This window comes from Vipera berus, assembly GCF_964194415.1.
Source record: "Vipera berus genome assembly, chromosome: 15".
In the NCBI taxonomy this organism is placed as follows: Eukaryota; Metazoa; Chordata; class Lepidosauria; order Squamata; family Viperidae; genus Vipera; species Vipera berus.
The window spans coordinates 12453058-12480260 of record NC_138218.1 but is presented as its reverse complement, the minus strand read 5'-3'; the positions used below and the strand labels follow the sequence as shown (position 1 = coordinate 12480260).

Sequence of the window (27203 nt, the reverse complement as noted above, 5' to 3'; positions counted from 1 at the left end):
ACTCCCCCCCCCCGCACAGAGTGTGAGGGGGGAGGCCTTCTGTTCCCCCTCCCCCTCTCTCTCCCCTCACCTGTAGCCCAGCCTGGGATGCCCCCCTGCCTAATATCAGTTCTGTCTTGATCTGACACCGTGATGTTCTCTGCCTTGAGGCAAGGGATAGCCAGATGCCCAGGCATGGCACAGACCAGAGAGGAGAGTGGCCACAGCTGCCCAAAGAGCCGCTGCATCACCAGGGACAGTGCCAAGATCGCAGGAACTGATAGCCCCCCCCTCCATGCTTCACTGCTCAGACCACGCCTGGAATATCCTGTCCAGTGCTGGTCATCCCAGTTCCAGGAAGGGATGCTGATCAAGGCAACCGAGGGGATGGGGAGGGCCTTCCAAAGAGTACTTAAAGGAACTGGGTGTGGTTGGCCTGGAGGAAGTTTCGAATAGGTGAAGGGCCGTCCCAAAGAAGAGGTGTGCGCACATTCTCCACAATGCCTGAGGACGGGGCCGGAACCAGTAGTGGGGGGAGCTTTACAGAGAAAGAACCAAGCTCAAAATAAGGAGGAATTTCCTCAACTATCATGCGGAGGAATAGTGCCACCTGGAGTTATGGGTGGTCCATCACTGGAAGATTTCAAGCCAAGATTGGGCAGCCATTGGTCTAGGATGGCCTGAGGATTCCTGCCCTGGGAAGGGGGATGGACTAGAAGACCTCCAAGGGATCTTCCAACTGTGGACAATGACTCTATGATTCCAAAGTCTGGATTTCTACCAGAGTTACAATAAAAGTTACCCACTGTTTAAAGTCCAAACTTATTTAGAAGAAATGTCTTGCAATCCTCTGCACATTTACTCAGAATGAAGCCCCGTTGTATTTAATAAGCTTACATTCTAAAAATGTAAGATTATAGTTCCAGTTACTTAAACGTGTTAATTCCAACTCTAAAATCCTAAACTGAGGATCCAAGTTTTCTATCACCTCTAAGATTATTACATAAATAAATAAATTACTAAATAAAATACACAATTTCACACTTTGCAGTGACTGGCACAATTTATGCAGCACGTTTACCCATCCAGCAACTTTGTACTGACTGAACAGAGAACTGGAGGCTGAGAACACAAAGGCTCTCCCACAAACAGCTGGATGGCTCCCCCTCAGAGAAACCTCTGGGGATCCAAACATTTGTGGGTTTGCACTGGTAATTCTCCTGGGTTTCCAACCTGTCTTTTGCTTCTTTCCACAAAGTGTTAAGAGAAAGGTCCTCCAGGGAGCCTTCCACCTTCCCCAATTCAGGAAATCTTCCAAGAGAATGCGGAGTCTTGAGGAATCTTTGCTGCCCGCTCCCCAAAAGGGGCCATTTCCCTAAACTGCACCATTTGCTCCTGATGCTCTACCTCACTGGGGTCACTGACCATCCGATCATTTGCCCATTCAGTCAGACGGTTTGTGAAAGCGTTCTTCCCTAATGCCTCCCTCCTGAAGTGGGCCCCGGCCAGACAAATAGACGGCCCCGGCCTTGGACTCCTGCCTTCTACACTGGGGAAGCCTTCAGGAGCTCCCTCTCTCCCTGGGGCCTCCACAAGGGATTCACTTGGCAGAAGAGTCCACAGAGTTGGGGAGCATTAAGGAGACTCGTTGCCACTGCCATCTCTCTTCTCTTCCAGTGAGGATGATGCCACCACCGTATATATGGCAGCAGCCAAAGAAAACATGACTGGTCCGGGTTACGTATGGCTGGTGGGAGAAAGGGAGATCTCGGGCAACGCCTTGCGCAACGCACCAGAAGGTACCCATCCTGCTTCTGACTATCCTCTCAAGCTACACAGCTTCTGCTGATGTTTCTGGGTTGCCAGATGAGAGAATGTACAAGGGGGGGGTGGGGGTCAGCAGTAATGTGGCAAACTGGAGCAGTGCCGTGCCGAGTATGGACAGAATGACTTCAGAGAGAGATTTGTCTTCCCTTTTTATAGTTGTAAAAATTAAGGCCACCTAATTTCACGTGGGAAGGACAACCAGCTAGCTCAGGAATTAAGGTGAGGCTCAGAGCCTCCCAGTCCGAAGGCAGCCCCACTCCGAGAGGCGGATTCTGGGGATAAATGGCTCAGGATCGCTCTCCTCAGTGCCTCCAGAGGCACTGGCCAGCGGAAACGGAGCTCCCCTTAGGGCTCTTCTGGATCTCTTCTCTTGGACTATTTCAGGACTGATTGGTCTACAGCTCATGAACGGGAAGAATGAATCTGCTCACATTAGAGACGCAGTTGCTGTGGTGGCCCAGGCTGTGCACGACTTGTTTGAGAAAGAGAACATCACCGACCCCCCTCGGGGCTGTGTGGGGAACACTAACATCTGGAAGACGGGGCCCCTCTTCAAAAGGTAGCAGCGGTTCTGCTGCCCCTGCTCTTCAGGTCGGGGCCAGCAGCAAAGGCTGGTTGCTGTGGGCCAAGCAAATCCTCCGGGAGGAGAGGGAGAGTCAGCTCCTGAGGCTTTACGCAGCGCAGGAGTGGCTGAGCCTGTTCCAAGCGCTCACCTATGTGCCCAGGACCACCCAGAGTGCTTCCCCTAGAGTGACTCTCCTGAGAAGCAAAGGGGGCTGAAACGCTGCTGCCTTGAGGCCATGCAGCCCGCAAAGCCTAAATGAGGCAACTTCTGAGTCCTTCGGGAAAAGGGCGGTATATAAATTGAATTAAATAAATAATAAATAAATAAATTCTCTTAGGGTGCTGATGCAGACCAAATATGCAGAAGGCGTGACTGGCAGGGTGGAGTTTAATGAAGACGGGGACAGAAAATATGCCAACTACAGTGTCATGAATCTCCAGAACAACAAACTGGTGCAGGTCGGAGTCTACAACGGGAGCCACGTACGTACAGCCAATGCCCTGAGTCTTCCAATCCCTTCAGCTCAGCTCTGAAAAGGAAGGCCCTGAATTTGGGGCCTCCTGTGAATTCCCAGAGAATAAAATGCAACATAGACACATATAGTCCCACAGCTAAAAGGAAAAAAGCGTGTCCTGCCCGGCTATAATTAGCGGCTGCAGCCTCTGCCCAGTGTAGCTGGAGCAGTTTGTAACCATCCTGCCTGAACTGCACCTTCACAGTTTCTGCCCAATGACCGAAAGATCGTCTGGCCCGGAGGAGAAACAGAAACACCGCAGGGCTACGAGATGTCCACAAAACTAAAGGTAGGCTCTGCCCAGTGGGGAAAGGTGCGTTGTCTCACTTCCAATAGGAGAATTAAAATGGAGAGACTTTGGGGAGGGGGAATGACTGCCCCACCTCTGGCAAAGCACCAACGCCAGCTTCTAGAGGAGCTGCCTCTGCTGCGTTCACCAAACAGGGAGAAACGAAGGGAGAGCAGCCAAGGGCTGTCCCTGACAAGTTTGCAGGCGTGTGTGTGTGTGTGTGTGTGTGTGTGTGCACGCACGGGCTGTTGTGGCCGCTGCCTTCCCTGTTGAACTTTTCTCCTCCCGAGCAGCCTTTCTGGCCTCTCTTTCCACAGATAGTCACCATCCACCAGGAACCATTTGTCTACGTAAAGGCCACCCTGGCCGATGGGAAGTGCAAGCCGCTGCTCAACAGCACGGGGGGACTGGTGCAGCAGGTGCTCTGTACGGGGCCCAACGAGACCATGCCAGGTGAACCCCTCGGCCCGGAAGCTAAGTCTCTCCCCCCAAAACCCACCACTTCCGGGTGAAGGACTGTGGCTCCCACTTTCTCTTCACTGGCAAAATTTGCCGCCAGAAATAGTCAGGGATGCCCCAAAATATTTTCTTCATTTGCTTTCACTAATTTTTGATAGTATTTCATTTATCTTTGGAACTAAAAGTAGGGTAATTGTAGTGCTTTAAACCAACACGCAAAGTATTTACATGGCTGTCAAATAGCCTCCCAGGAGCCCAGTTCTGCAACATTTGCCTGCCTTTATTCCCCACTTTTTCTTAGCTGCATCACAAAGGGAACTCGGAAGTAGCTGAACCCAGAGCTGGATCTTCAGACTCTGAAGGGTTTGCCTTGTTTCTTTCTTTCCTCACTGCAACACAGGACGCCCCAGTGTAATGTTATGTTGCTATGGCTTCTGCATCGACTTACTCATCAAGCTTGCAAAGACCATGAATTTTACCTACGAAGTACATCTAGTGGGTGACGGTAAATTTGGCACACAAGAACGGGTAAGAATACTGCCTTTCTCTTAGTCTGATGTAAGTGAAACTGAGCCAAAACACTCGAAGTGGGCAATAGTTCTCAGTTTGCTCTGAATCTATCACTCTTGCTTATTTTTTTCCATTAAAAAAGGGGGTGGTGTAAGTCTGTTCCCATCATGGCCAACCACCCTGCATCAACATCTGGACGTTGCACCCTGTCAGCATTCAACCATGTTCAGAAACAGCTGCTACAGGACTAGTTTCAGTGTATAGAGAGGGTCAAGGATAAATGACGTGGTTTAAGCCCAAAGAAGGGCCAGATCCAGAACAAGTGGATAAAGAAGCTAAAGCAAGGCAAGGGAGCCTGTGCTGCGAGCAGGCAGGGGTTTATGTCAAGCAGCTTGCACGGAGGTGAGGTGCCGCAGAGCCTTGTAGATTCCAAACAGGATGTGGTGGTGGCAGCTAGGTGAACTACCAAGGAATTACTGGCATGCAGATATCAGCCTACCTGGTTTGGAGAAGGTGATGCAGCAGGCATTCTCCGAAGAAAGGCAGTTGAGCGTCTTGACTTGAAATCCCACTTTACTTGCAGCCGGCGGCTTGAGCAACTGATCTAAAGTTCAGAAAAGGAATGGGGGAGGGGGGTGTCAGCTGCATCCGTTCTCCACTGACTAAACGAAGGCCAAGGGATCCCAATATTTCTACCAGATCAGAGAATATCTATCCAGCAGAGGAGAATATCTGTAGCACTGATCTGTGTTGGTCTGTGGAGTCCCGGGAGGTTTGGTTGCAGACGCTTCACTGCTGTACTCTCAAGTCAGGACATCTGCAAGAAACTGACCGAGCTCAGAGAGCAGCCAGGACTCCGCAGATCAAATGCTCTTAAGGCTTACCATGCACCTGCATTCCCTCCTCTGCTCAGAGTCCCTAAACAGTTCGTGGCCAGACTCACCTCACAGGGAGGAGCTGAGGCATTCACCGAAGAGCTGAAAAGGCTCTTTTTGGACAGACCTGTGCAACGGGGCTCTCCTTGCAGGTGAACAACAGCAACAAGAAGGAGTGGAACGGGATGATGGGGGAGCTGCTGAGTGGTCAGGCTGACATGATCGTGGCACCATTAACCATTAACAACGAGCGCGCTCAGTACATTGAGTTTTCCAAGCCTTTTAAGTATCAAGGACTGACCATCCTCGTCAAGAAGGTAATGCACGAACATCGGTAGGGCAAAATGGTAGCCAGGACTATGAAGAGAAGTGGGAGCGAATCCCAGGCCCTGAGTTAGGATGGAAAGACGGAGCCCTGAGCAAAGCGGCCTGGGTCAAGGGTCAACCGCCGGCTGCCCAATCCTTGTCCAATGTCACCCAGCCAAAGTTAATTGTAATCCTAACAATAAGTGAAGGGGAGATGCAGAAATGGAATTCAGCAGAAACCTCCCTGACAGGGCAAGGACGGTCCTTTTTCTTTCCAGCCGATTATGATAAACATGCCTCTTGAAATGGAGCCTCCATGTCTGGGGGCAGCCAGTCCCTGAGTGGCAGGGTTAGGGTTTTCACTTTCCTGCCCTCCTTGCGGATTTCCCAGCAGCACTGGAGTGGCAGTGATGGGAAACCAGTTTCAGCCGCGTTGGTCTGATCCACACCATTTTAAGTTGATCTCCGGATTCTCCTTCCAGGCTTTTTCCACCTGTGATTTCCTTCTGTGTTACAGGAAATTCCCCGCAGCACCCTGGATTCATTCATGCAGCCGTTCCAGAGCACTCTGTGGCTCCTGGTGGGGCTGTCGGTGCACGTGGTGGCCGTGATGTTATACCTGCTGGACCGTTTCAGGTACCCGAATACTCAAAACAGGGAGGGAGATACGGGGGGCCATGTAAAGTCTCTACAAATGGAGATACTGGGATCCAGAAAATTGACAATATGTTGCTCAAAATGGAAAATCCCAAAGCCATCACAATCAATCCACTGAGCAGTCATTTAACGATCTCAGGATATGCTTCCTTTGCATGATTTACACCCCATCCAATTGGAGGGAGGGGCAGGGAAATCCTGGTTTATATTCTGCTCCAACCCTTTGAGTTATCTTCCCAGTCGGAAGGTCTAAATACCCATTTCTATTTGGTAGTCCACAGACTTTCAGGCAGTAAAATGAACCAGAACCCACTGGTGAATGGACAGGCACTTCTGTGCCGATAGTGGAACTTGCTAGAGATTGGGCAGAACTCAGCCAGGCGGTGTGGCTTGCTCTTTTGCAGTCCCTTTGGCCGATTTAAAGTGAACAGTGAAGAAGAGGAAGAGGACGCCCTGACCCTTTCATCGGCCATGTGGTTTTCCTGGGGGGTCCTTCTGAATTCAGGCATTGGAGAAGGTGAGTCTCGGACACGCTGGGAAGGAAGATCATTGAGACCGCTGCTTTGTGCCCTCAGAGGGCAGAAGACATTCAGACCTTCAGAGGGGAAAGACAAGGCATCAGCAGAAGGCTCTCCCTGGGAATGCCTCCCGTGATTTTGAGTCTTTGGGGTCATTAAGTTCCACGTCAACCACAGGAAAAGCTTTCTGTCCCTCACCCTCCAACAGAGTCTTTTTTTCTGCTCTCTTTACTCTGTCAGGTGCCCCAAGAAGTTTCTCAGCTCGGATCCTTGGCATGGTCTGGGCTGGTTTCGCCATGATTATCGTCGCTTCCTACACTGCCAACCTGGCTGCTTTCCTGGTTTTAGACAGACCGGAGGAACGAATCACTGGCATCAACGACCCTCGGGTAATCACCTCCAAACAGGCACCCAGCTCAGCAGGCGGCCTGTGACTCAGGAGATCGCACTCAAACACTTCTGTGCATATGACCGAAAAGAGGTTCCAGAAAGAGAGGAAAGTGTGGCTCTAAGGATCACTACAAGAGAAACACAAAGCAGGAGTGGTCAGGAAGGAAGTCTCCACCGCTCTGCTCATCCAATGTAGCCCTGGTTCGGATCTGATGGAGGGGGGGGGAGCCAGGAGGACAGAATCTTCTTGTTCTTGTTTTCCAGTTGCGAAACCCTTCGGACAAGTTCATCTACGCCACAGTGAAGCAGAGCTCGGTAGACATTTACTTCCGGAGGCAGGTGGAGCTCAGCACCATGTACCGGCACATGGAGAAACACAATTACGAAAGCGCTGCCGAAGCCATCCAGGCTGTTCGAGACAAGTAAGCGTTTGCCTGCAGAGCGCTCCTGTCTCTCTCATGGCTTCTTCTCTCAGCACTTTTTCCTGGATCAGCTGCGTTTATAATGCTCAGAGCACTCTGGCTCTTCCAACAGGGCCAGTCCAGCTGCCTTTAGAGTAGGAGAAGAGCTCCGCTGGATTGGGAAGGGAAGCTCGCCCAGTCCCCCCCGCCCCCGACTCAAGGAACCAGGCCAGGCACAGGTGTCTGTCTGCAGCCGGTTTAAGCCCACCGCCACTTTGGGACGATTTGACCACACAGCAGAGGCAGCAGGCTGCAGTAGGTTCCCCCCATAGAAACGAGGCGGCAGGCGGTTCCCTCTTCTGATCAGTGGACACGGAGGGCGACTGGCCGAGTTTCTCTGTGAGGCAGCCCAGTTTTTCGTGATGCCTTGTTTCAATCTCTTCCATGTTTACTTTACGGCTCTTCTTCCGTCTCCACCACAGCAAGCTCCACGCGTTCATCTGGGACTCGGCTGTACTAGAATTCGAAGCCTCACAGAAGTGTGACCTGGTGACTACAGGGGAGCTTTTCTTCCGTTCTGGCTTCGGTATCGGGATGCGCAAAGACAGTCCCTGGAAGCAGAACGTCTCTCTGGCCATCCTCAAGTCTGTATCCTCTAGGGGGAGGGGGGCATGGGGGAGAGTGGAGGGCTTTGGGAAGTGGGTGGGTAGGATCAAAGGCCAGCATGCTTCTTTGAGCCTTGTGGGAAAGACAATAGAAAGGCAACATGCCCCTCAAAAAACTAGACTTCCTAGAGTTCAGTAATTGACAAATTCCTGTGTCGCCCGCCATTCCGGGCTACTCACTAAGTGTTCTCACTCAGACCGGTTTAAACATCCAAGCGGTATCTAAATGGCAGCAGAGAGTATTTCCTTGCTTCGCTCACTGCTACCCTCTGCCCTTGCCTCAGTCCAGCCCACTTCTGTTGACTACGTGGCCTGTGGCTGGATAAGTCCATCCATCCTCATGCAAGGAACACGGGAGAGTTTTCAGCAACCCTGGGGGTGGGGCGAGGAGAAATCCTTACTGGGAGGAAAGAGGAAAGAGTACGGGGGGGGCAGTGTAATTCTCTGCCCATTGGAAAGCAAATCATCCCCCCCCCTTCTGCTTCCAGCCTCCACGAGAATGGCTTTATGGAAGAACTTGACAAGACTTGGGTGAGGTATCAGGAGTGCGATTCCCGCAGCAATGCTCCGGCAACACTCACCTTCGAAAACATGGCAGGTAACTTGGTTGCTTCCTACCTGCTTCACAACCCCCTGTTTTTTCTTTACATTTCCCCAAACTTTTCAAAAAGGTCTTCTTAATTACTTCCAATTCAATGTGTGTTCGACTTTAGTAACGTGTAAGCTGTTAGCACACAAGATACTGACTCTGGCGGTAGTGAACTAACCTTTTCCCGCATCAGCATAGTACTCTGAAAAACAAACTAACTAACCAACTGAACTGGATTTGCACAATTGAAGTCCTATCAATTCAAAAGCTGAGCAGCATTAACAAATGTGTGACTATAGCCACAAGGTTTTTAACTGGCAGGGTTACATGTACACGGGGGTAGTGGGGCAGAGCCCCTGTGGTGCAGCCGAAGACCCAATCGTGGAACTGGCCCAAGCTTGGTCTTTCGGTGCCATCTTCCTGGGGAAAGGGAGGCGAGCCCACGCTGCCCTCCAGTTACCCTTTAGATCCAAGCGCCAGACTGGGAGAGCAGGCTGGCCGGGCCGCCGGCCACGTGGAAAAGCGGTATGGAGGGTTCAGCCTGGCTGGGGCCACGGCCACGGTGGGAGAATGCTCAGCGACCAAGATTGCCTGGCTGAAACCATCTGCAGCTCATGGCAGCTCATGGCAGCTGGAGTCAAGAGGGGGCTATAATGTCCCTAGCTGAGCCACGGAACTACATGATAAAATGCGGCTCTGCTTTAATGCCGCTCACAACGGAGCAAACCGTTTATTGAGTTTGCCTCCATCCCGATGAGGAGGAAAGAAAACCTCCGGAAGCCGAACCCCCTTTCTACCCGGGAAGCGTCGCCAGGGATGCTCCTCCTGCCACTCAGAGCAGCAGCCCAGCCCGAGGCAACGCCGGGAGTCCTGGGCTGGGACCGTGGATCTGGAAGCCTGGGCTAGATCAGACCTCCTCGTGGGGAAGCCCCCCACCGAGCGGACGCCCGAGAGGGAGAAGGCTTGATGAAAGGGGGCCGGAGGAGGCACTGCCCAGGTGTCTCCTTTGGGTTAACCTTCCTGCTTCTTTCAGGTGTATTCATGCTGGTGGCTGGAGGTATTGTGGCCGGGATATTTTTAATATTCATAGAAATAGCATACAAAAGGCATAAAGACGCCCGGAGGAAACAGATGCAACTGGCGTTCGCGGCAGTTAATGTCTGGCGGAAAAACCTGCAGGTAGGACAGACCGTTTTTAGAGCAACACCTCCAAAACAGGTGCGGTTTTTTTGTTTCCCATTACTTCACCCAATCAGTGACTACCGTGCTACGTGGGATGCCTCGGGGCCTCCCTTCCCGCCTGCCACTGACAGCAGCAGCAACTCCATGGGGAGGAGGGGGGAGGGTTACACACGTCCCAAAACCGTCTCCTGCTTTCTGGAGAGGCCAATGGGGCACTCTGCGCATCCAGAGATCGGACAGGCCAGGGCCCCTCAGCCAGCCTGCTCTTCCCTGGCTGTGGCCCAACTGCTGCGCTTGCCGGCAGGGCCCTTCCCCCCTCCTCCCCCCCCCGTTTCTGTTCCACCCGTTCAGGGCTCCAATGCTGGGAAAGACGGTGGCACCGTAAGGCTGCGATCGGGAGCACTTCCAGGAAGGAGGACTTAGATGATCCAGCCTTGCTGTGCACTGCCTCCAATTGCATGGCTAAAGATATTCACACAACCAGTGGCCCTAGTCTGGCATCCCCTGTTGTCCGGAGAGGCGAGCAGAAGAGATGGAAATCTCTCCTGGTCCCCCATTCAGGCCCCAGAGGCAATCTTTCAAACAAACACAGACCTGCACACTCACGTCTTGCCTATCCTTTCACGTTCTAGCAAACTGGATCCGATCAGTGGCTCACGTCACTGGTCATTTCCCCAAGGTCTGTACAGGACTTAAGCCAGAATCTGCCAGAGCCCCCTTGCAAGCCTCTTCATGCCAACCCTATCTGTAAAACCAACCGGGTTCTGGCCATCCAATCAGAATACCTGCTACTGGGTGGGGACACCAGCAGCCACCTTCAGTACCACAGACTAGGGCACCCAGCCGCTGGCTTCTGCACCGTTCCTCAAAAACGGTGTGCCCACAGGCCACCCCCTCATTCTACAGAGAAGCACAAGGGAAGCGGTTTCAGAGTAATATCCTCTTCTTTGCAAGGCAGCCCAAAGAAGCCCGTTGTACAGAGAAGGAAAAGAGAGGGGAGTCTGGCTGGCCCATTTCCAAGGAGACGTGCCCAGCCATACGACCCTGGAAGAGTCAGGCCTCACCTCCTCCCCTTTCCAGCCCTGCCGAAGGGGTTAATCCAGAACAAGAGCACTTTGGTCACTGCCATTTTTCACTTGCCAACTTTCTAGAAAAAGTCCTGGCCTGGGTCTTGGCGGTGGGGGGGGGGGAAAGAATCTGTGGGGCGGTCACTCAAGCATGCCACCCCAGGGTGATAAATAAACAGAGAACGATGATGCTAAGAGATCCGTTTGACAATGTAAGACTTTTTCACAGGAGGATTCCTCAGACCACTAGTATCTGGTACATTGCTAGAAGGTAGGCAAGTGGAAAGATTTCTTTCTTCAAGAAAAAAAATACAAAAAGCAAATATATCTATAACTTTTTTTGTTTGGTTTTATTTTGCTACCTGGGGAAATGAGAGTTTTGCCATGGCCATTTTTGGCAATGCCATGGGAAGGAAAAAAAAAAGAAAAGAAAAGAAAACCCAAAATGAAACCCCTCCCCTCCCCTCCCCTCCTCTTGCTAGCTTTTCTTTTCCTGTGCATGCGCGTCGGAGTCACGGAGGATCCCTGGAAAGGAGGAGGAAATGTATCCCCCGTGCATGCTCCACGCATCAGCGGGATACATTTTTGGTCACCCCACCGCGGGCTGGTAGAACCACACCTGGTTTCGCCTTTTCCTCTCCCAAAGGGGTGAAAGAGAAAAAGTATGGGAAGAATTCGGATCGGCTGGGCTGCCCCACTCACCCTGCCCCACAAGAAAAGCAAGTTCCCCACGGGGCTGACCAGGTTTGACTCCCTACCACCCAACAGCTGTCTTTTTTTTCCCCTCTTCATTCTGTTTCTTTGAGTTCCTGGCATCCTTAAACATCATCCAGAATTGCAATGCTTTGCTTATTCCCTTTCTTTTCCTTGCTTAAGTTGTAATTTCAAGAGATTTTTGTTCTTTTATTTTTTAAATTTTATTTTATGTTGAAAAACAGTTCAAGTTTTACGCCAAGCATCACTGAAGTTTTTGGAATACCTTTTTTTTAACATACAATGACCTTCTCTTCCAATGCAGTCCTCTCTCTCTCTTGTGGCCGTAGGATTCACCTTCAGAAAAGGCCCCGAGCATTTTTATTTAGTGGTAGGTGAAAGTGTCTCACCTCTCTCTCTCTCTAGTTAGACCAGGAAGGAAGGAAGGAAGGAAGGAAGGAAGGAAGGAAGGAAGGAAGGAAGGAAGGGGCAGGGAGTGAGATGTTCCCCTAGGGACCCAGGATGCCATGTCCTTGTTTCTCATGGGGAGGCCAGTGGAGCAGCCAAGGCCTCTGGAAGGTATAAAATTCAGCAAAAATCCAGCTGCTGACTCTGCCCGCTGTGCCCTTCTTAAGGGGATCCTTCCCACCACATCTCAGCTTAGTTCCAAAGGAGACCTTCTGACTGATCGGCCCTCGCGTAACTCCCGAGCCAAGAGTCAGGGCCATGTGTATGTCTGGAACTGAGAGGCATTGTCTTGGCCATAGAAGACAGACAAGAGACATATCCAGGATCGTGACGTGGGGCTGTGTTCATCTAGGTGTAGAGATCCAAACTGCCCAATGGAGATCTAATCGCTTATATACATATTCATTTTAGGATAGAAAAAATGGTAGAGCAGAACCAGACCCTAAAAAGAAAGCCACTTTTAGGTCCATCACCTCTACCCTGGCCTCCAGCTTCAAGAGACGTAGGTCATCCAAAGACACGGTAAGAGGAAGAAAAACAACTGTCCCTCTCTCTTTTCTCTCACTCTCTCTCTCTCTCTTTCTTCTTCTACCATCCCATCAACTGCCACACACCCATCCCGAAGCTGCCCGTGTGACCTACCGTAGCCTCATGTCCGTCAAGAGTCAGTTGGTCGGTCGGTCAGTCAGTCAGTCAGTCAGTCAGTCAGTCAGTCAGTCAGTCAGTCAGTCAGTCAGTCCCTTGTCCCTTGGCAAGTTTCAAAGCCGAAGAGGGCGAAGGAGGTTCTGAATGCTTTGTAGTCTTCTGTAAAGAGTTTGGAGATAACTGCAATGAGTTTCTTGTTCTAATTTACTTATTTATTTATTTATTTTGGATTCTTTTCTTTCATTCTGTTTAGAATTGTGGCTTAAGTTTTGCTCACTTTACTGATACCAACAAAAATCAGCTTACCCCCACCCCCACCCCTTTTTCTGAGTGTTCCTGTACCTGTTTGTCCCTATATGCTTAAAAGCGGTTACCGACCCCTCCTGCACTCACAGCCCCCCCCCCATAGATTCTACCAATCTGGGCAATGTCTCACCTCATGCTGAGCCATATGTTCATCATATTCTTTACTTGTAACTTCTGTTTGTGTTTTTCAAAAGAAAGAGGACATTTTTAAATTTTGTTTCACTTTATTTTTGGTGTAAATTAAGTGGCAACAATAGTTTCTGCTTGCAACACTCTGGACTGAGTTGTGCAGGCTGGCAATCAAGTAATTCTTTGGAGTGGTAGAGCTCTAGAAAGCAAAAGTTGTTGCTGTGTGTTGGTGTGTATCTCCCCCAAACCCTAGCAATCCAGCTCACTTAGGAAAACTGTTCCTCTGTTTTAAAGCCAAATATCCTGCCAAAGGAGAGACCCACGGGAATGCTTGCTCTAAGCTTTTTGCTTTTCAACATTCCCCCCCGCCCAGTGAGGTAGAGGCACAAGGTTGCATGTACAAATGGGACAAGAGAGGGCATCTCCCATCTGCATGACCTGGATTGGATCCCACGTACTGCATGTTTAAATGTTTGGGAAGGAGGAAATGGAATTTCTCTTTTCTGCTCTGCAGCACAACACAAGGAATTGGCTCACAAAACTGTTTCTTGCAGTGAGCTTAAGTAAAACTTTTAAATATTTATTTTTATTTAAAATTTCCTTTTAAGGGAGGTTACGGCTCATAAGATTGTTTCTGAACTGCAGGAAGCTACCAGGAAGGCGCCCCTCCCCCCAAGGGTAAGGCGGGAAAAGCAAGAATGCTTTTCCTGCTTTCTGTAGACTGGCAGGTTCAGGGCTGGGTTTGGCTGTGGAACACAAAAACCTGAACTGACAGAAAGAGAGGAAAACTCGCGAAGGACATTCAGATCCCCAAACCACCTCTGCCAAATGCACCCTGCAGTAAAGCTCTGAAGAAGACTCTTTGCTTCGTGGGTAGGTAAGGCTAGGGTACTGTCGGTGCTCCCCCAGGACAAGCGGGCCAGGATGCTGGCCCTGCTTTGCCTTAGGGAGAGTTTCAGCTCCAACCCTGCCCCTCAGAGCAGTCCCGGGTTGCTTTAAACGGCCTCCTTCCACAGGATCCGCAAAGCCCTTGGGGCAGCCTTCAGCACTCTGGGGCAGAGTCGGAAGCAGAAGGTCTCCGGGCCATTTCCCCCTCACAGTGGACGGATAGGTACGTCCCAGGGAATCGGCCAAAATGGTGCTCCGGGCAAGGAGCCTTTTTCTCCCCAAACCAAAGCCAGCCTGGAAGCTGAGCTGCCCAGTCACTGTTCCTGCAGCTCTTTCAGGAATTGACCAACTTGGCTGAGCCTTGTGTTGGTCCACAAGACATCCACTGCCCTCTTACAGGCAGTCCTAGGGGGACCGAAAGGGGAAGACGGCCGTAGTTCAACAGGGTGGTTTCCCCACTGCACACAGCCCCCTTCTGATTAGCACCTTAGACTGAGACTGGATTTTCCTCCCAATCTGTGGTTAAAATTCCACTCAGCTCACCCCTGCGGAAGGCTTTCTGGGCACCCTTCGGCATCAAGTTCTCAATGCCCAGAGGCCAAACTCACCAAATTGCCTGGGGCTTCTCCAGCAGAAGCAGCTGACTTGGGCAAACGGGCTCCGAGTCACCCATCGGGTAGCCTGCAGCTGCAACAGCAGATCAGGAAAGGTGGTGCCGGCTGAACGTTTCCTGGGAGAGAAAATGGGCAGCACATTAATTCCTGTCAAAACTGGAGCCAGGAAAACACTGCCTCACCCAAAGTTTGGGGGAGGCCTGCACGTCTTCCAACTCACAGGCCAGTCTGCCCTTGCCCTAACCACTCACCGCCATCACCCCGCTAAAACCTCTGCAAGCAGGTCCCTGTCCTCCACCTGAAACTGGCACGGCCCCTGCCTGGGGTGCTTCCCTATGGGCAGCATCTTCTCACCATCTCCCTGTCTCTCCTTGCTCAAAAAGCGAAATGGCAGCTGGCCGAGGTAGCCTTCCCCCGCCCTTTGAGATCCGTGCACCACTGCCCTGGCGAAGGGGACATTCCTGCCCAGGGAATCAGGCTGGCTTGAGGGGGACCCAGAGCCAGCCTGGCATCATCAGGAAGGCCGGGCCAGGCTCCAAGCAGTGGCCTTCCCCTCAAGCAGGCCTGGGGGCTTTGGATGCTGCGAAGACCCCCCCCCGAAACCTTCTTCCTTCCACTGAGATGGCCCACAGCCACCCCCTTTCCTGGTTGCCCCCCTTCCCCTGCCAGGTTTTTAGGACGAGGGCTGAAGCGGCTTTGTCAGGGGAGGGGGCAAAAGGTTACACCTCCCAGGAAGGCAAGCCCCAACCAAAAGGGCCCCTCCCTCTTTAAGGGGGTGGTGGCTGTGCCTGAACATCCATCAAACCTCCAAGGGGACCGAAGGCAGCCCCCCCATGACCCACTCTTGGGAGGGGTGTTATGTGGCCCCGGGGCGCATAACCTGGCGCTCCCTTCCTCTGCCCAGGCCTCTCTGGGGAAGTGAGCCCCACTTGGCCCTGCTACTGTGGGGCAGAGTGGAGGGGCCAGGCAGTGGCTTCCTTCCCTCACTGCCCCCAAGGCTGCAGGGGGGGAGGGCATTACTGTCAATGTGGAGGGCGCAGCAGCAGCAGCTTGGCCTTAGGGGAAGCCCCGCCCCAAGCAACCCTGGGGGGGGGGGAAAGACTACAACTCCCAGCAACCTCCCTGTCAGACTGCATATGAGGAGCCCTGTAGGAAAGGGCATTGGCCTGGGGCAGGGGGCACTGCGAGCCCCAGGGTGTCTCTGAGGGGCAAGGGAAGCCACTCCTGGCCTTGTTTGAAGGGCGCTTGGCTGGCAGTGGGTGCTTTTTGGCCCTTACACTCTCCAACCAGGTTTCCTTTCCCCCACCCCCCAACAAGCAGATCCTCCACTGGCCTCTGGCAAGTGGGCCCCGTGGGGGTCCAGGGCCCCAGCTCCCCTCCTCAGAGCTCAGGGTTGTGCAATGTTGGCAGGCCCCTGGGGCTAGCTTTGTTTGCCAAGGGCCTCTGCAGGAAGAGAGCCTGGCATCTGCAGGGCAGCGCCTACCTGAGCCTTGCCTTGCCAAAGCTGGCCATGCCTGTTCTGCTCATAGCAAAGAAATAAAAGCAGGTGAAAGCCTTCCCTTCAGTTCCAGTCCATCCAATCCTCCCCAGTTTAAAATGGAGGCCAACCTAGTGTTTTTAAGGCAGGCCGAGTTGTGTCCAGCACCAGCCTCCAGGTGAGACTGCCACCAACAATCCATTGGTCCCAGCAAGGACAGGGCAGCGCAGGCCGGCCAGCCAGCCACGAAGCCAGCAGCTTTGCCATCCGAGGATCCACCTTTGGAGAGCAGGAATTTGTCCCCTGGGGTCAAAGGGCATTTCCAGTTCTAGGCTTCCCAGAGGGGATGGGCTGGAGATGGTCTTGAGAAGGAGGGAAGGGCTGATAGCCATTGTTTATGCTTGTAAACATCTTTATCAACAGGGATCCCTCTTCCATCTTGCTAGAATACAGGATCAGCGGATCAACACCGATCCGTGTGGCAGTTCTGGGCCGGGGGAAAATGCCATAAAATTAGCTCATAGCTTTCCCAGCCATGAGGTCTCGTGGCCACCTCTAGTTCAGACCGGTTTCAGCGCAAAGACCAAGAGAGGCCACAAAGCAGATCCCTCCCAGTGGCGATTACGCTGAGGGCATCAACTCTGCCAGGGTTTCCCAAGCTTCTGTCCAGCCACGTTAGGGACCGGAGGCCAGACTGGGCAGGTGAACCTTCAGGGCTTTCATTAGGGATAAAATCAACGTCAACCAGGGAGCAGTCTCTGCAACAAGCAACAGGCATCCCAGCTAGCTGAGTGGGCAGATAGATGGCCGCAGTTGGGGACCGTGAAAGGCCAGGCAGGTGAAAAATCCTTCCTTTTAGACTCCAGTCTTGAGTGAAGAAGAGGGACAGGTCTGCGTGCGATGAGGGGAAAGGGCATTCTTGATGGGTTGCTCAGGCTTCTCGAAGAGCAAATGCTGCAGGTCTGTTGGGCGGGCAAGGTGGCATTCTGTGGGGCACCACGGTGAGGGTCGATGCTCTTTGCACAGCTGGGTTTTGCCTTTAACTCTGGAACTCTGCAGCCAATGCCTCTGTAATAGACACTGTGCCATTCATGCGCCTGCTCCCTACAGACAGCCCCGCGATGTCACCACGCCCAGCATCCGTGAGCTGCAGTGCAGATAGCCCTGTAGAGAGTCCCGGCTTCAGGAGCTGCTCGGCACAGGGTGGGCTCTTGTCCTGAATGTTGATTGACTTTTGTCCTGTACCCACGTCCTGTATTACGGGGGTCTGTAACGGGCAAGGAGAGTGAGGGCCCAGGCAGGGGCGAAGGGCAGGCCCCAGAGACCCCGGGAGGAGGGTGCCAGGTGGAGGGGGGGCAGAAGGGGAAGGGGGGGCACGGGCATTCTCTGAAATGTCCCCACGTCTACAGAGAAGAGATGCTGATTGGCCAGAAGTTGGTGGAACTCCAGGGCTGTCATGGCTGAAACGTGCCAGGAGGGGATTAGTTGCTCTCCAGGTGGTTGAACCGGAGGGCCGCAGAGGCTGTCATGTAACACGTCCACCCACCCCACCCCCCTGTCCCAGGCCGGGATCCCTGAGAGATGATGCAGGTCTGTGCTGTCCTGGCTGGCAGGACCGGGAGGGAAGAGCAGCGGTCCAGCTTGGGGCGACCAACGGCTGCAGCTCTGCCGCCAGGCAAGGAGTGGCCAAGGAGACCACTGGCTTCCCGCTAGGCATTCCCTTCGCATTCATGTGCTAATCATGCTTTTTTTAAAAAAAGGGTGGCTTTTTTTAAAATCTCTGGGGCAATTTGAAGTTTATTATTGCCACAAACTATTGCGATGGGCAAGCAAGTAGCTTTGAACTCTCTAATAAATGTCCTACTAATATATTGAGGGGATCTGCTACTGTTCCCCAAAAGGTTTTCCTCAGAGAAAGCAAACAAGCCGAGTGGGCTTTCCTAGGCCATTCCGGCCCTCCCTCCCTCCTCCAGCAGGGACAGCAGAGACCCTTCAGAGGCCTCTCCCTTAGCAATTATCTTCCCAATTGATCATAAACCCAGCTGAGTTGCCTCATTCTTTACTCACTGGCCACCGAAGCCACATCCTAGGGTGCTAAAACTAAGAGGGAGAGGAAAGTGCCACCAATTCCCAGTGCCTCTGGGGAGAGATTTTGGGTCCAGCCCTGGCAGCTTCTCTCCGTGGGTCGCATCCTGTGCAGGGGACCTTCGACTGGCACCCAGCACACGCAGCTTGTGGCCCAAAGCGAGGGGCAGACGGCCCGTGCATCATCCCTGAGCGATCTCCCACCAGGACGTGCGTCTCAATTGCATCAGCTGCTCGCAGCCAACCCCGCCCCGCCTAACATCTGGCCCGTCTGTCTGTCTGTTTGTCTCTTGCAGCAGTATCACCCCACAGACATCACTGGGCAACTCAATCTCTCTGACCCCTCGGTCAGCACCGTGGTGTGAGATCTCGGGACAGACCGATGGAGACTCCGAGGGCCCTTCTGGAGACACCAAAGGGAAACCTTTGACATCCACCCACGGCGTCTGCATTGCTTTCTTCCCTCCAGCCCTGGTAGATCCCGGCTTTCTCCAAGGGTGACCAATCTCACTTGTGGCCTTGGCATGAACTACTGAAGACGAGGCCTGGGAGCGCCTCCAATCTTTCTAGAGTGTGGCTTCTTTTTACTTCTCCTCCGACACGCGCAAAGAAGGTAGTTCTGAGGGAGACGCCCCCCCACCCCCACCAAGGAGAGGCTGGATGGCCCATTCAGCGAAGCGGACCAGGTCTCTTGCCGAGGGGAAGAGTCTCGTCATCATTACATGCATGCACAGGACCTTTTACGCCCATCTTACTTCACACCACTGTTCCCAGACTGTATCTATCAGGGGGCCGTACAGAGGCCCCACGGCTCTCACGGTTCCCTATGTTTATACATATAGCATTGTGTAAAAAAGGCCTGTCGGTCTACCACCTCCCACCCAGAGCCCTGTGGCCTTTTTTTTGGCTGCCACCGTGAAGGTGCCGGGTGTTCCTTCAGGACACCCAAGGTTTTATCTGATGTAGGTGTGTGTGTGTGTGGAGGGGGGGGGGAAATCTCCCCTCCCCCTGTCTCTTTTGACTATTTTTTTATCTCATTTGTGAAAGGAGTTTTAGCCAACCCCTTCCACAGCTCCCACCTGGTAAAGCAACATCTCCAGTAGGATGGGAAGTTCCCAGCTTCTCTGCAACTCTTTGCTGGCTGCTGATCCAAACCTCCAGTTCCGCTCCCCCTCTGCAGAAATGCTTTCCAGTCTCTGCCCCGGATGGACACTGGCGCTAACCCCCTTGTTCCTCTCCTGGGCAGGGGACAGGGGGAGCCTTAGAGCTGTTCCTGTGTTCACAGGGTTCTAACAAGCTTCCTCTGGCAAACAGGCACTTGCCCAAGCTCTGCCAGCCTTTTAGACAGAGAGGGTCCTGATTCTTCCCTCCACTGGCCCCAGTACGGCGTTCCTCACAGCCAACGATCCTGCGGTCCAGCATGTGCCACCGCCTTCTGGCAAGAAAGCCAGGCCTTCTGACTCTCCAGCTGAGAGTTGTGTTACTCCCAGAGCTTCCGTCTCTGGCCCTTGAGCCTCACAATATTTTTATTCCCCTACTCAGGAGGGCCAAGGCACTGGCAGCTCCCTGCCACGTAACACTGGCCTGTCTTCTAGGATGGCTGTGAATTTGACTGAGGTAACCCTATAAAAATACCCTTCGGATGTTAAACTAGAACCCCAAATTCATTTTTGCAATTGTGGGTGCGGAATCTCAATCCAGATGAAGATAATCCCACTTGTCCAAAGAGTATCCTCTCTGTTGAGAAGCAGAAGCACCTGTAACCTGCTCCCCTCCGTCTCTCAAGATCAGAGCTCCGAGCCCAGGGCAGGCTGCAGGCAGGAGGGTCCGGCATGGAGGTTGGGCAGCTCTGAGCCAGCGAGGCCAGAGTGTTGCTCTGACGCTGCCAGTGCTTCCGAGAGTCAGCAAACCCAGGCTCCACAGTTCACGTTGCAACTGCCCGGGGGCCCCCACGATGGCGAGCAGAGCAGCACCAATTTGGGATGCGTCCCAAAAACTCCAAATGTGGAGGAGGCACCTCAACAAGCAACCACTGCCTGCTCCTCCTACTGGATCATTCCCCTCACCCCCCATACCCTTCAACCCAGATCCCAATTTACGAAGCTGGCCTGTGTGCACCCACACACGGATTCTGTACATGCTTACTCAGAAGTAGGGCCCACTGCATTCACTGGGACCTTCTCTTGGGTAAGTAGAGATGGAACTGTAATTCTAATCAGGCTTTTTGAAATAAAGCATATGACCTTGGACAGGAGCCCAGAGCCGCACTGAAGAAGCGGTGTTCGGTAATTAAGAGTTATCATGTATAGTTCTGCTATGAGTTTTGGTAATAGTGAATTTAAATCAATTAATTTAAAATGACATACTCTTGCCTGTGTGTATGTGCATATGAACCTGCAAGGACACTCCTTCTTTATTTAAATTCACAGCAAAGAGGAAAAATAAGAGGCAGCAGCCTATATTTTCCTTCCTCACAAAGACTCGCCAGAAATGTCTTTGCCCCTTACAGGCAGTGGGAAAGGCTGGAAAGGCTGGCTGGTACAGGGGTTCCCGATTCCCCAGACGCAGCCCTGTTTAGGGAGCTTTTAGAAGTGAGCTTCAAAGGGCCCCCTAACCACGGCCACTCTTGGATTCTTGGATGGTTCGGCAAAAACAAATGCTGGGAATACCTGACAAGTTGCAGTAGCTGGAAGCATCAGAGGCCATCTTGAGTTGGAGCTGGAAGTCCCCTGCAGAGGCTGGACAAGAAGGCCCAGCAGGAACAGAAGGGCTGCGGAAGGAAGGAAGGAAGGAAGGAAGGAAGGAAGGAAGGAAGGAAGGAAGGAAGGAAGGAAGGAAGGAAGGAAGGAAGGAAGGAAGGAAGGAAGGAAGGAAGGCCTGGCTTGCTTGCTTGCTTGCTTCTGGGGAAAAACAAGAAAGGGGCCTCCGATAATTTTTCCCACCTGAAGAAATGATGGTGAGACAAAGCAGGAGATGGGATTGGATCTGCCAGATCACATGACTCCGGCCACCAGGAAGGCACTGGATTTCAGTACCTGTAGCGTGGCTGGAAGGGCTGATGCCAAGATGTGGCCTAGCTAGAGCTTTGCTGTTTCCGATAAGAGAAGGGGCACCATTTTTTGGCTTCAGAAAACTAACACAAACACCTGCCACATAGCCCCATCCAACCAGCCCAACCAAAGTGCTTATCGGGAGGCAGGGAGACGTTCTCTGACTGCCAGTCTGAAGCCAGTCCGAGGTAGGCAAGCCAAAGGCCGGCAGCCCTGCCGTCCCTCCGGGGCAGTCAGTGCCTGTTGGGCCAGGCTCCAGCAAGGAGGGGAGGCACGGAGGGTCCTCCGGTTCCCTTGGCAAGCTGGGCTTCACGTGGCAGGGTCGGCCTCTCTGCTCCAGGTTAGACCCGCCCCCCCCAGCCCAGACGAGGACTGGCTCGCCTCTTGCCCTCCCGTTTCCAAGGAGAAGCCCCTGGGCCTGCGCATCCCGGGTGGCGTCTTTCATGGGGCTGGGTGTGGCGAGGGGGAACCCACCTCGGTGCCCAGATGTTTCCTTGTAGAGGACAAGGAGCCCAGCACTGCTCTGTCCATTGGGAAGCATTCCTCAAAGAGGCAGTAAGTCAAACACAGACTCCGTCGTCCTCGGCCGCCACTCCCTAAATCAGGAACAACAGGGACCCCTGGCTGTGCCAGCCAGACAAAGCACCGTATAGAGAGTAAGGGGCACAGAGGCCAACAGAGAAGCCACATCCTTGCATTGGCAGCCTCCGCTTTATCTTATCTCCCTCTTTGAGGAAAACCTGTGAAGGCAGCAAGCAGGGGATAGAAGGGACTGGGAGGAGGGTGCCGTTCTTTTCGGAAAAGACGAATGCAGTCTGCCCCCGAGTCACACGGAAAGGATGCTGCGGCATCTGCCTGACCCTCACGCCCACCGCGATGGGAAAAGAGGCACGGGCGTTTCCTCCCTCTGACCACTTTTACACATACGGACCGCTCTTACGCCAGGGTTCCTGGATTGGCTCCTTGGATAGAGACAGGTATGTACAAGACCAGGTCAAGGACCCACCCACTGTCTGAGAGGGGATTCGGGATTTTATGCACAAAACACTTGATACAGAAACCATTTCTAGAGCTATTATGCTGCAGTTCTGCTGGCAGAGACACGGGGAAAGAGTGCCGAGGGATGCTTGCTTGGGAGGGAAACCTGCTTACTGCAGGGGGGTCCCTGAGCCCCTCACCAGAGCCCTTGGTCAAATGCACGAGCCTGTCGTCCTCCGTTTCAGGCGGGCCACTGCCAGCGAGCCCAGTAGGATGCCGACACAAATGCTGGCCAGGAAAGTAGATGGGCCGATCAGGAAGAAGAACGCATAGCCGGGGAGATGCATCCGGGGCGCCTGACAACGTGCAAAGGATTCATTTCCAAGGGCCGAGATGGGATACTGGGCGAGGGACGCTTGGCGTTTGCAAGTCACTGAATTCACCTCTGGAAGAAAGAGCAGCAGAGAGCCAGTCATGGCGCTAGTGGACAAAATGCCCAGAGGATTTCTCCACCACACGTGCAAACCGTACTGAGCCTGGTTGAAATTATAGCGATTGTTCGAAAAGGCACACTAACAGGTATCAATTCTGCTTTTTCAGAATTAAAATGGGTTCTGAGCAGCAGAGCTGTTCCTTTTGAAATGTTCTTCCACGTGGCCAGGGGAGGGGGGGAGGGGGAGGGGAGAACCGCTCAAGCAAGCAGTGGTGCTTCTTTCAGCACTAAGGGCTGGGGGCAGCCTCTGGGGCAGCAGCCCAAACGTACTGGCATGAAAACGCCCCACTCTCAGCCAAGGAGCAGCAGGACACGGCGACGTTGCCTCTGCCATCTCTGAGGTGCCAGCTGAACAGCGAGGGGCTCAGGCACCGAAGGCGGCTACCCTACCCTGGAGTGCCAGCCGGCTGCTTACCTGGAACTTTCTCCCTGTTCTTCAGCAGCCACAGGAAGAGGGGGCGGATGCCGCAGGAGCAGGTCCAGGGGTTGCCTTCAAGGGTCAGGTAAGACAGGGAGGGCAGGCTTTCCAAGAAGCCGGCCGGAAGGGAGGCCAAGGCATTGCTGTGGACAAAGAGGGCCCTGAGATGGGGGAGGGCCCCGGGGAGCTCTGGCTCCAGCCTCAGGAGCCGGTTGTTCCCCAGTTTGAGCGTCCTCAGTCTTGGCACGGGGAGGAAGGTCTCGGGGTGCAGGAGGCGGAGGGAGTTGTCGCTCAGGTCCAGGTCCTGCAGCTCACAGAGGCCCACCAGGGCCAGGCGGTGAATGCTGCCCAGGACGTTGCTGCGAAGGCTCAGGTGGAGCAAGACTTTCTGGTCTGTGAAGGTGCCGTTCGGGAGGGTGGCAATGCGGTTGTGGTCCAGCAAGAGGGCAGTGGCATTTGTGGGCAACCGGAGAGGTACAAAACGCAGCCCACAGTCCACACAGTTTACTTTCCCCAAGGAGCAGCTGCAAACATCTGGACAGCCGGAAGCAGGAAAGCGTGGCAAGAAGAGGAGGACGGTCAGGACCACGAGGGCTCTTCGCCTTCGGCCACCGGAGAAGCAGTGACGATCGATGGCTGGCAAGGGCAAAGCCGAGGCCGAGGGTCTCTCGGGCCTGTCCTCGGAGAGGCTCCCCATTGGTTCCTCAGCTCCACCGCCTCGAGCAATGGGAGGCTCCGAAACGGGCGAGGGTCTCCTCACTCGACAACTTTTGCTCCCAAAGGTTTACACACCTTTCTCTGTTCGGAGCAACTTTTAGCACAACTTCTTGAGCGTGTAGTTAATTCTGAGTCAGGCTTCTGCACTTCCTTAGCAAATATTTTGACAGGCAGCCGTGCCAAGGGGCAAAGCGGGAACTTCCTCCTGGCCCAAGGAATCACCTGATCCCTGCCCCTCCTAGTCTGGCTGCATTCTGTACACAGACGGCCTTGACACGTGCCAGGAAAGTTACTTACCAGCAGGCTTCCCCTTCTCCGTCTCCCGCCAAGGAGCATCTCTGGGATGCAAAATCTGCAAGGCACGCCAGGGTGGAACAGGCAGTGCTGATCTCAAGAAAAACACCTCACCTAAGGTATCACACGCTCACAGGATCGGCCAGTCTCAGAAGAGACTAGCAACAGCCGTTGGGGCTGGCCTGAGGGGAAATCTCTCTGTAGCAGCCAGGGTGAAGCAACTGGAGGCTGTTGGTGACATCTAACAAGGAAGCCATTGGTAAAAGCTGGTGGAGTGCAGGAATGCTGGGTTTGGTCCAGCGAGCCAGCAAGCAGCCATCCCTGGGAAACTTCTCCCAAACTGCCACCAGCAGCCTAATGATAAGGGCGCTCTGGCAAGGTGCCCTTTCAGAAATAGCCCCGTTGGGACCTGAGAGAAGCGCAGGAGCGCCTGGCAGCCTGTCTTCCCTCACAGGTGGGCAGGTGAGCGGATCCCAGTGCTGGCCCAGCTGTCTCCCCTTTTCAGAGGCCAGGCAGCCCAAAAGACTCCTACCTTATTAGTGAAAACAAAGGAAAACACAAAATTCCAAAGGGATCCCAGGGGCGGTGGGGGGGGGGGGAGGAGGAGTGGAATTATTTGGGATAGACCACAGAGAATCCCCAGCCACCCACACGCCACCCAGGGCCTGGGCTCCAAACCTAAAAACCACCTGTAGTAACTACGTGTCTGTAGAGACAGCCTCATGCTCCACAAAGTGACCCCCACCTTTTGGGCAAGGGTCTCACAAAACAGAAGAACCACCGAAACACGTCCAGAGCCTTTATTCGCCCCTTCTTTTCTTTTCCATCCTGGATACATATAGGAGCTTGGAGGAGACCGCTCGGTCCCTTTCATCCTCTGCCGTCAGATTGAGGGAATGGGACACTTTGAACTGGATCATGGTGAGGAGACCAAACTCTTCAGGCCCCAGAAAGCTCAGGCTGGCCTCTGCAAGGGGAACAAACAAAGGACCCTGGCCTAATTGCCCCACTTTTACAGGGTGGGGGAATTCTAGCGCGACAGCAAACTCTGACCTGGGGCCGCAGGCGAAAAGGACCCGGATTGGCGTTTCAGGAGAGCAACAGAGGGAGGCACCGAGCAAGATAGTGCCCAGTTTGGCCCAGGAAAAGTCCACTGAGCCTGGCTGGCCAGATGACCGGGTGCCAATGGGCCCAGCCAACCGAGGAGAAGCATTAGTGAAGCATGTTCCAGCTGCGCTGATGCTTCTCCTCAGAACAGAGCGGATCCCGCCACGGTGGGGTGTTCCCTCATGCTCCTCAGCTAACCTACCGGTGCAGACAGGGATGCAAAGGGAGCAGTTAGTCCAAGGAGTCATTCGCTGACAATCTTCCACACAGGTCTGTACAGGGACGCCACAAACTGCAGCAAGATGAACCACACGGCCAGCTTAGGGACGGGCATGTTCCCGGCCATCTTCCTATTCAAGCAGGCTAAAGAGATCTGGGGCTGGCAGCTTCTATTTTCTCCAAATAATTTGATTGGAAAAAACAAGATCTACCTATCTTTCTGGACCTATTGTTGGGTGGGACCCAGATACACCAAGTCAACAGAAATAGTTTTTACTCGATGGAATAAAGCACAAAGACCTTCTGCAAAGATAACACGGCACAACTGGTGGCATCTGAGAGCCAAAGGTGGAAGCTGTACCCCAATTCCCTTTTCCTAAAAGGACTTCAGCTTCCTCAGAGAAGCCCCTTCCCACCACAATGCAAGAAACACAGAGCCGGGCTTTCAATATGTGAACTTCTAGTCCTTTGTGAAATAAACACCAATGTTTACATCATCGCTGTCTGATTTCCAGACACACAGGCAGACGGCAGAGAATCCCAGGCTGGAGAGCTCACTGGGTCTCTGCTGGCCTCTGAAAGAGCTCCATGGCCCCCTTGACCCTCACCTTTCTCTGCCGTTGTCTCAAACGTGCCACTGCAGTCGCAGGCTGGCCGGGCGCCGCCTGCTGAGGGTTTGTGGCAGGCCAGGCCACTAAACCCTTCCGCACAAACTGAAAGAAAGCAGAGCCAGGCATGACGGGCAAGTGCACCAAGACCCCAGCCCCATTTCTGGAAAACACGGGGGCGACTGTGGCAATTGCAGAACCCACATGAGATGAGATCCATTATTTTTCTTTTCAGATGACTCTCAAGCAGTCAGAAATTTCTGAAGCTGAGGGACAGAGGAAAACTGCAAAATGGCAGAGGAAGGACAAGAAGGTCAGTCCCTACATCTTTTGAAACAGCTCTTAGGCCTTTGTACCAAACTCATTCGGTGAAGCTGTTAACATCAATTTATATCAGGAAATATCACAATCTGGTTAAACACCAGGAAAGAAGAATCCCCCTGAGTTAAAGCTGGGGCATCCTGGGGCAAGCCGTCCATGTGCCAGCCTCACAGTGAATCGTGATACTTCCATGGGGCCCGGGGTCTCGGGCAACACGTTCACCCATGACCCGAGAGAGAAGCTCATAAACGGGACGCCTCGTTTCCCCACTGGAAGAGGAGACCGTATGCCTCTGCACACAGAGGTTCCTCTCTGAAGGAGCCCGGTGCCCAGTCAGACACACTTACTGGTCCACACATGGAGCACCGAGTCTGCTTTGGGCCTGGCCTCATCCTTGCTGCTGAGCAGGTAGAAGCCGGACCTTGTCTCCAGGACGGCCACACACACGGGGCGCTCCAGCAGGCACTCCCGCTTGGCCCCCTCCAGGGTTTCTGCAGAGGGATAGAGCAGCGACGGCTCTCCTGCCACACCGTAGCCAGTCCACTGATCAAACCACTCTGTGGCTGGGCGGGAAAGGAAGGGAACACAAGAGGAGATCAGATCAGCCAACTTGTGGAACTGAAAGATTATTCACTATCCATTAAAACAAAATAGCTTTTGCTTTCCAAAACTAAGAGGAAACAGCTAAAGTTGTTCACAAAACATAAATACAGTTCTTGGAAACCATGGTGCAAAGATAAACGTGAACTTAGCAGACATTCTGAAGTTTGGGAAGGTTTCGCAACAGCAGCTGAGCGAGCCAAAAGGACCCTGGAAAAGGCCCGCTTTGGAGCCTTCACTGAGCAGCCCACCCAGGGCAGCCTTTGTGTCGTAAGAAGCAAACTGTGTGAACGTAGGAAA

At 53.3% G+C, this 27203-nt stretch overlaps 3 protein-coding genes across 4 annotated transcripts in view; 1 reads left to right on the top strand and 2 right to left on the bottom strand.

Moving 5' to 3' along the window:
- The window catches only part of GRIN1 (glutamate ionotropic receptor NMDA type subunit 1), a gene marked incomplete at its 5' end in the record, with an annotated part of 28169 nt that extends 9192 nt beyond the window's left edge, over positions 1 to 18977 (top strand). Inside the window, 16 exons of one of the 2 annotated variants that reach the window (XM_081339750.1) lie at positions 1657 to 1778; positions 2191 to 2365; positions 2709 to 2853; positions 3091 to 3174; positions 3492 to 3627; positions 4034 to 4161; positions 5171 to 5335; positions 5842 to 5960; positions 6386 to 6498; positions 6740 to 6888; positions 7154 to 7311; positions 7773 to 7934; positions 8444 to 8553; positions 9578 to 9723; positions 12366 to 12476; positions 18395 to 18977. In XM_081339750.1, the coding sequence (XP_081195876.1) occupies positions 1657 to 1778; positions 2191 to 2365; positions 2709 to 2853; positions 3091 to 3174; positions 3492 to 3627; positions 4034 to 4161; positions 5171 to 5335; positions 5842 to 5960; positions 6386 to 6498; positions 6740 to 6888; positions 7154 to 7311; positions 7773 to 7934; positions 8444 to 8553; positions 9578 to 9723; positions 12366 to 12476; positions 18395 to 18463 (2092 nt within the window). In that variant the 3' untranslated portion in view covers positions 18464 to 18977. The remainder of the gene's footprint in view (positions 1 to 1656; positions 1779 to 2190; positions 2366 to 2708; positions 2854 to 3090; positions 3175 to 3491; positions 3628 to 4033; positions 4162 to 5170; positions 5336 to 5841; positions 5961 to 6385; positions 6499 to 6739; positions 6889 to 7153; positions 7312 to 7772; positions 7935 to 8443; positions 8554 to 9577; positions 9724 to 12365; positions 12477 to 18394) is intronic. The other variant, XM_081339751.1, reaches the window with a different exon arrangement.
- A 371-nt stretch (positions 18978 to 19348) lies between these two features.
- On the bottom strand, positions 19349 to 24682 carry LRRC26 (leucine rich repeat containing 26). The gene is made up of 2 exons (XM_081339449.1): positions 23035 to 24682; positions 19349 to 22571 (listed from the first exon to the last, which is right to left on the bottom strand). The coding sequence occupies exons 1-2, from the start codon at positions 23732 to 23734 to the stop codon at positions 22339 to 22341; spliced, it is 933 nt and encodes a 310-aa protein (XP_081195575.1). The 5' UTR covers positions 23735 to 24682; the 3' UTR covers positions 19349 to 22338.
- Positions 24683 to 24833: 151 nt separating this feature from the next.
- Positions 24834 to 27203, bottom strand: part of LOC308674774 (uncharacterized protein) — a gene marked incomplete at its 5' end in the record, with an annotated part of 45610 nt that continues 43240 nt past the window's right edge. The window contains 4 exons of the mRNA XM_081339509.1: positions 24834 to 25015; positions 25358 to 25447; positions 25983 to 26087; positions 26651 to 26866. Of these exons, the coding sequence (XP_081195635.1) occupies positions 24849 to 25015; positions 25358 to 25447; positions 25983 to 26087; positions 26651 to 26866 (578 nt within the window). The 3' untranslated portion in view covers positions 24834 to 24848. The remainder of the gene's footprint in view (positions 25016 to 25357; positions 25448 to 25982; positions 26088 to 26650; positions 26867 to 27203) is intronic.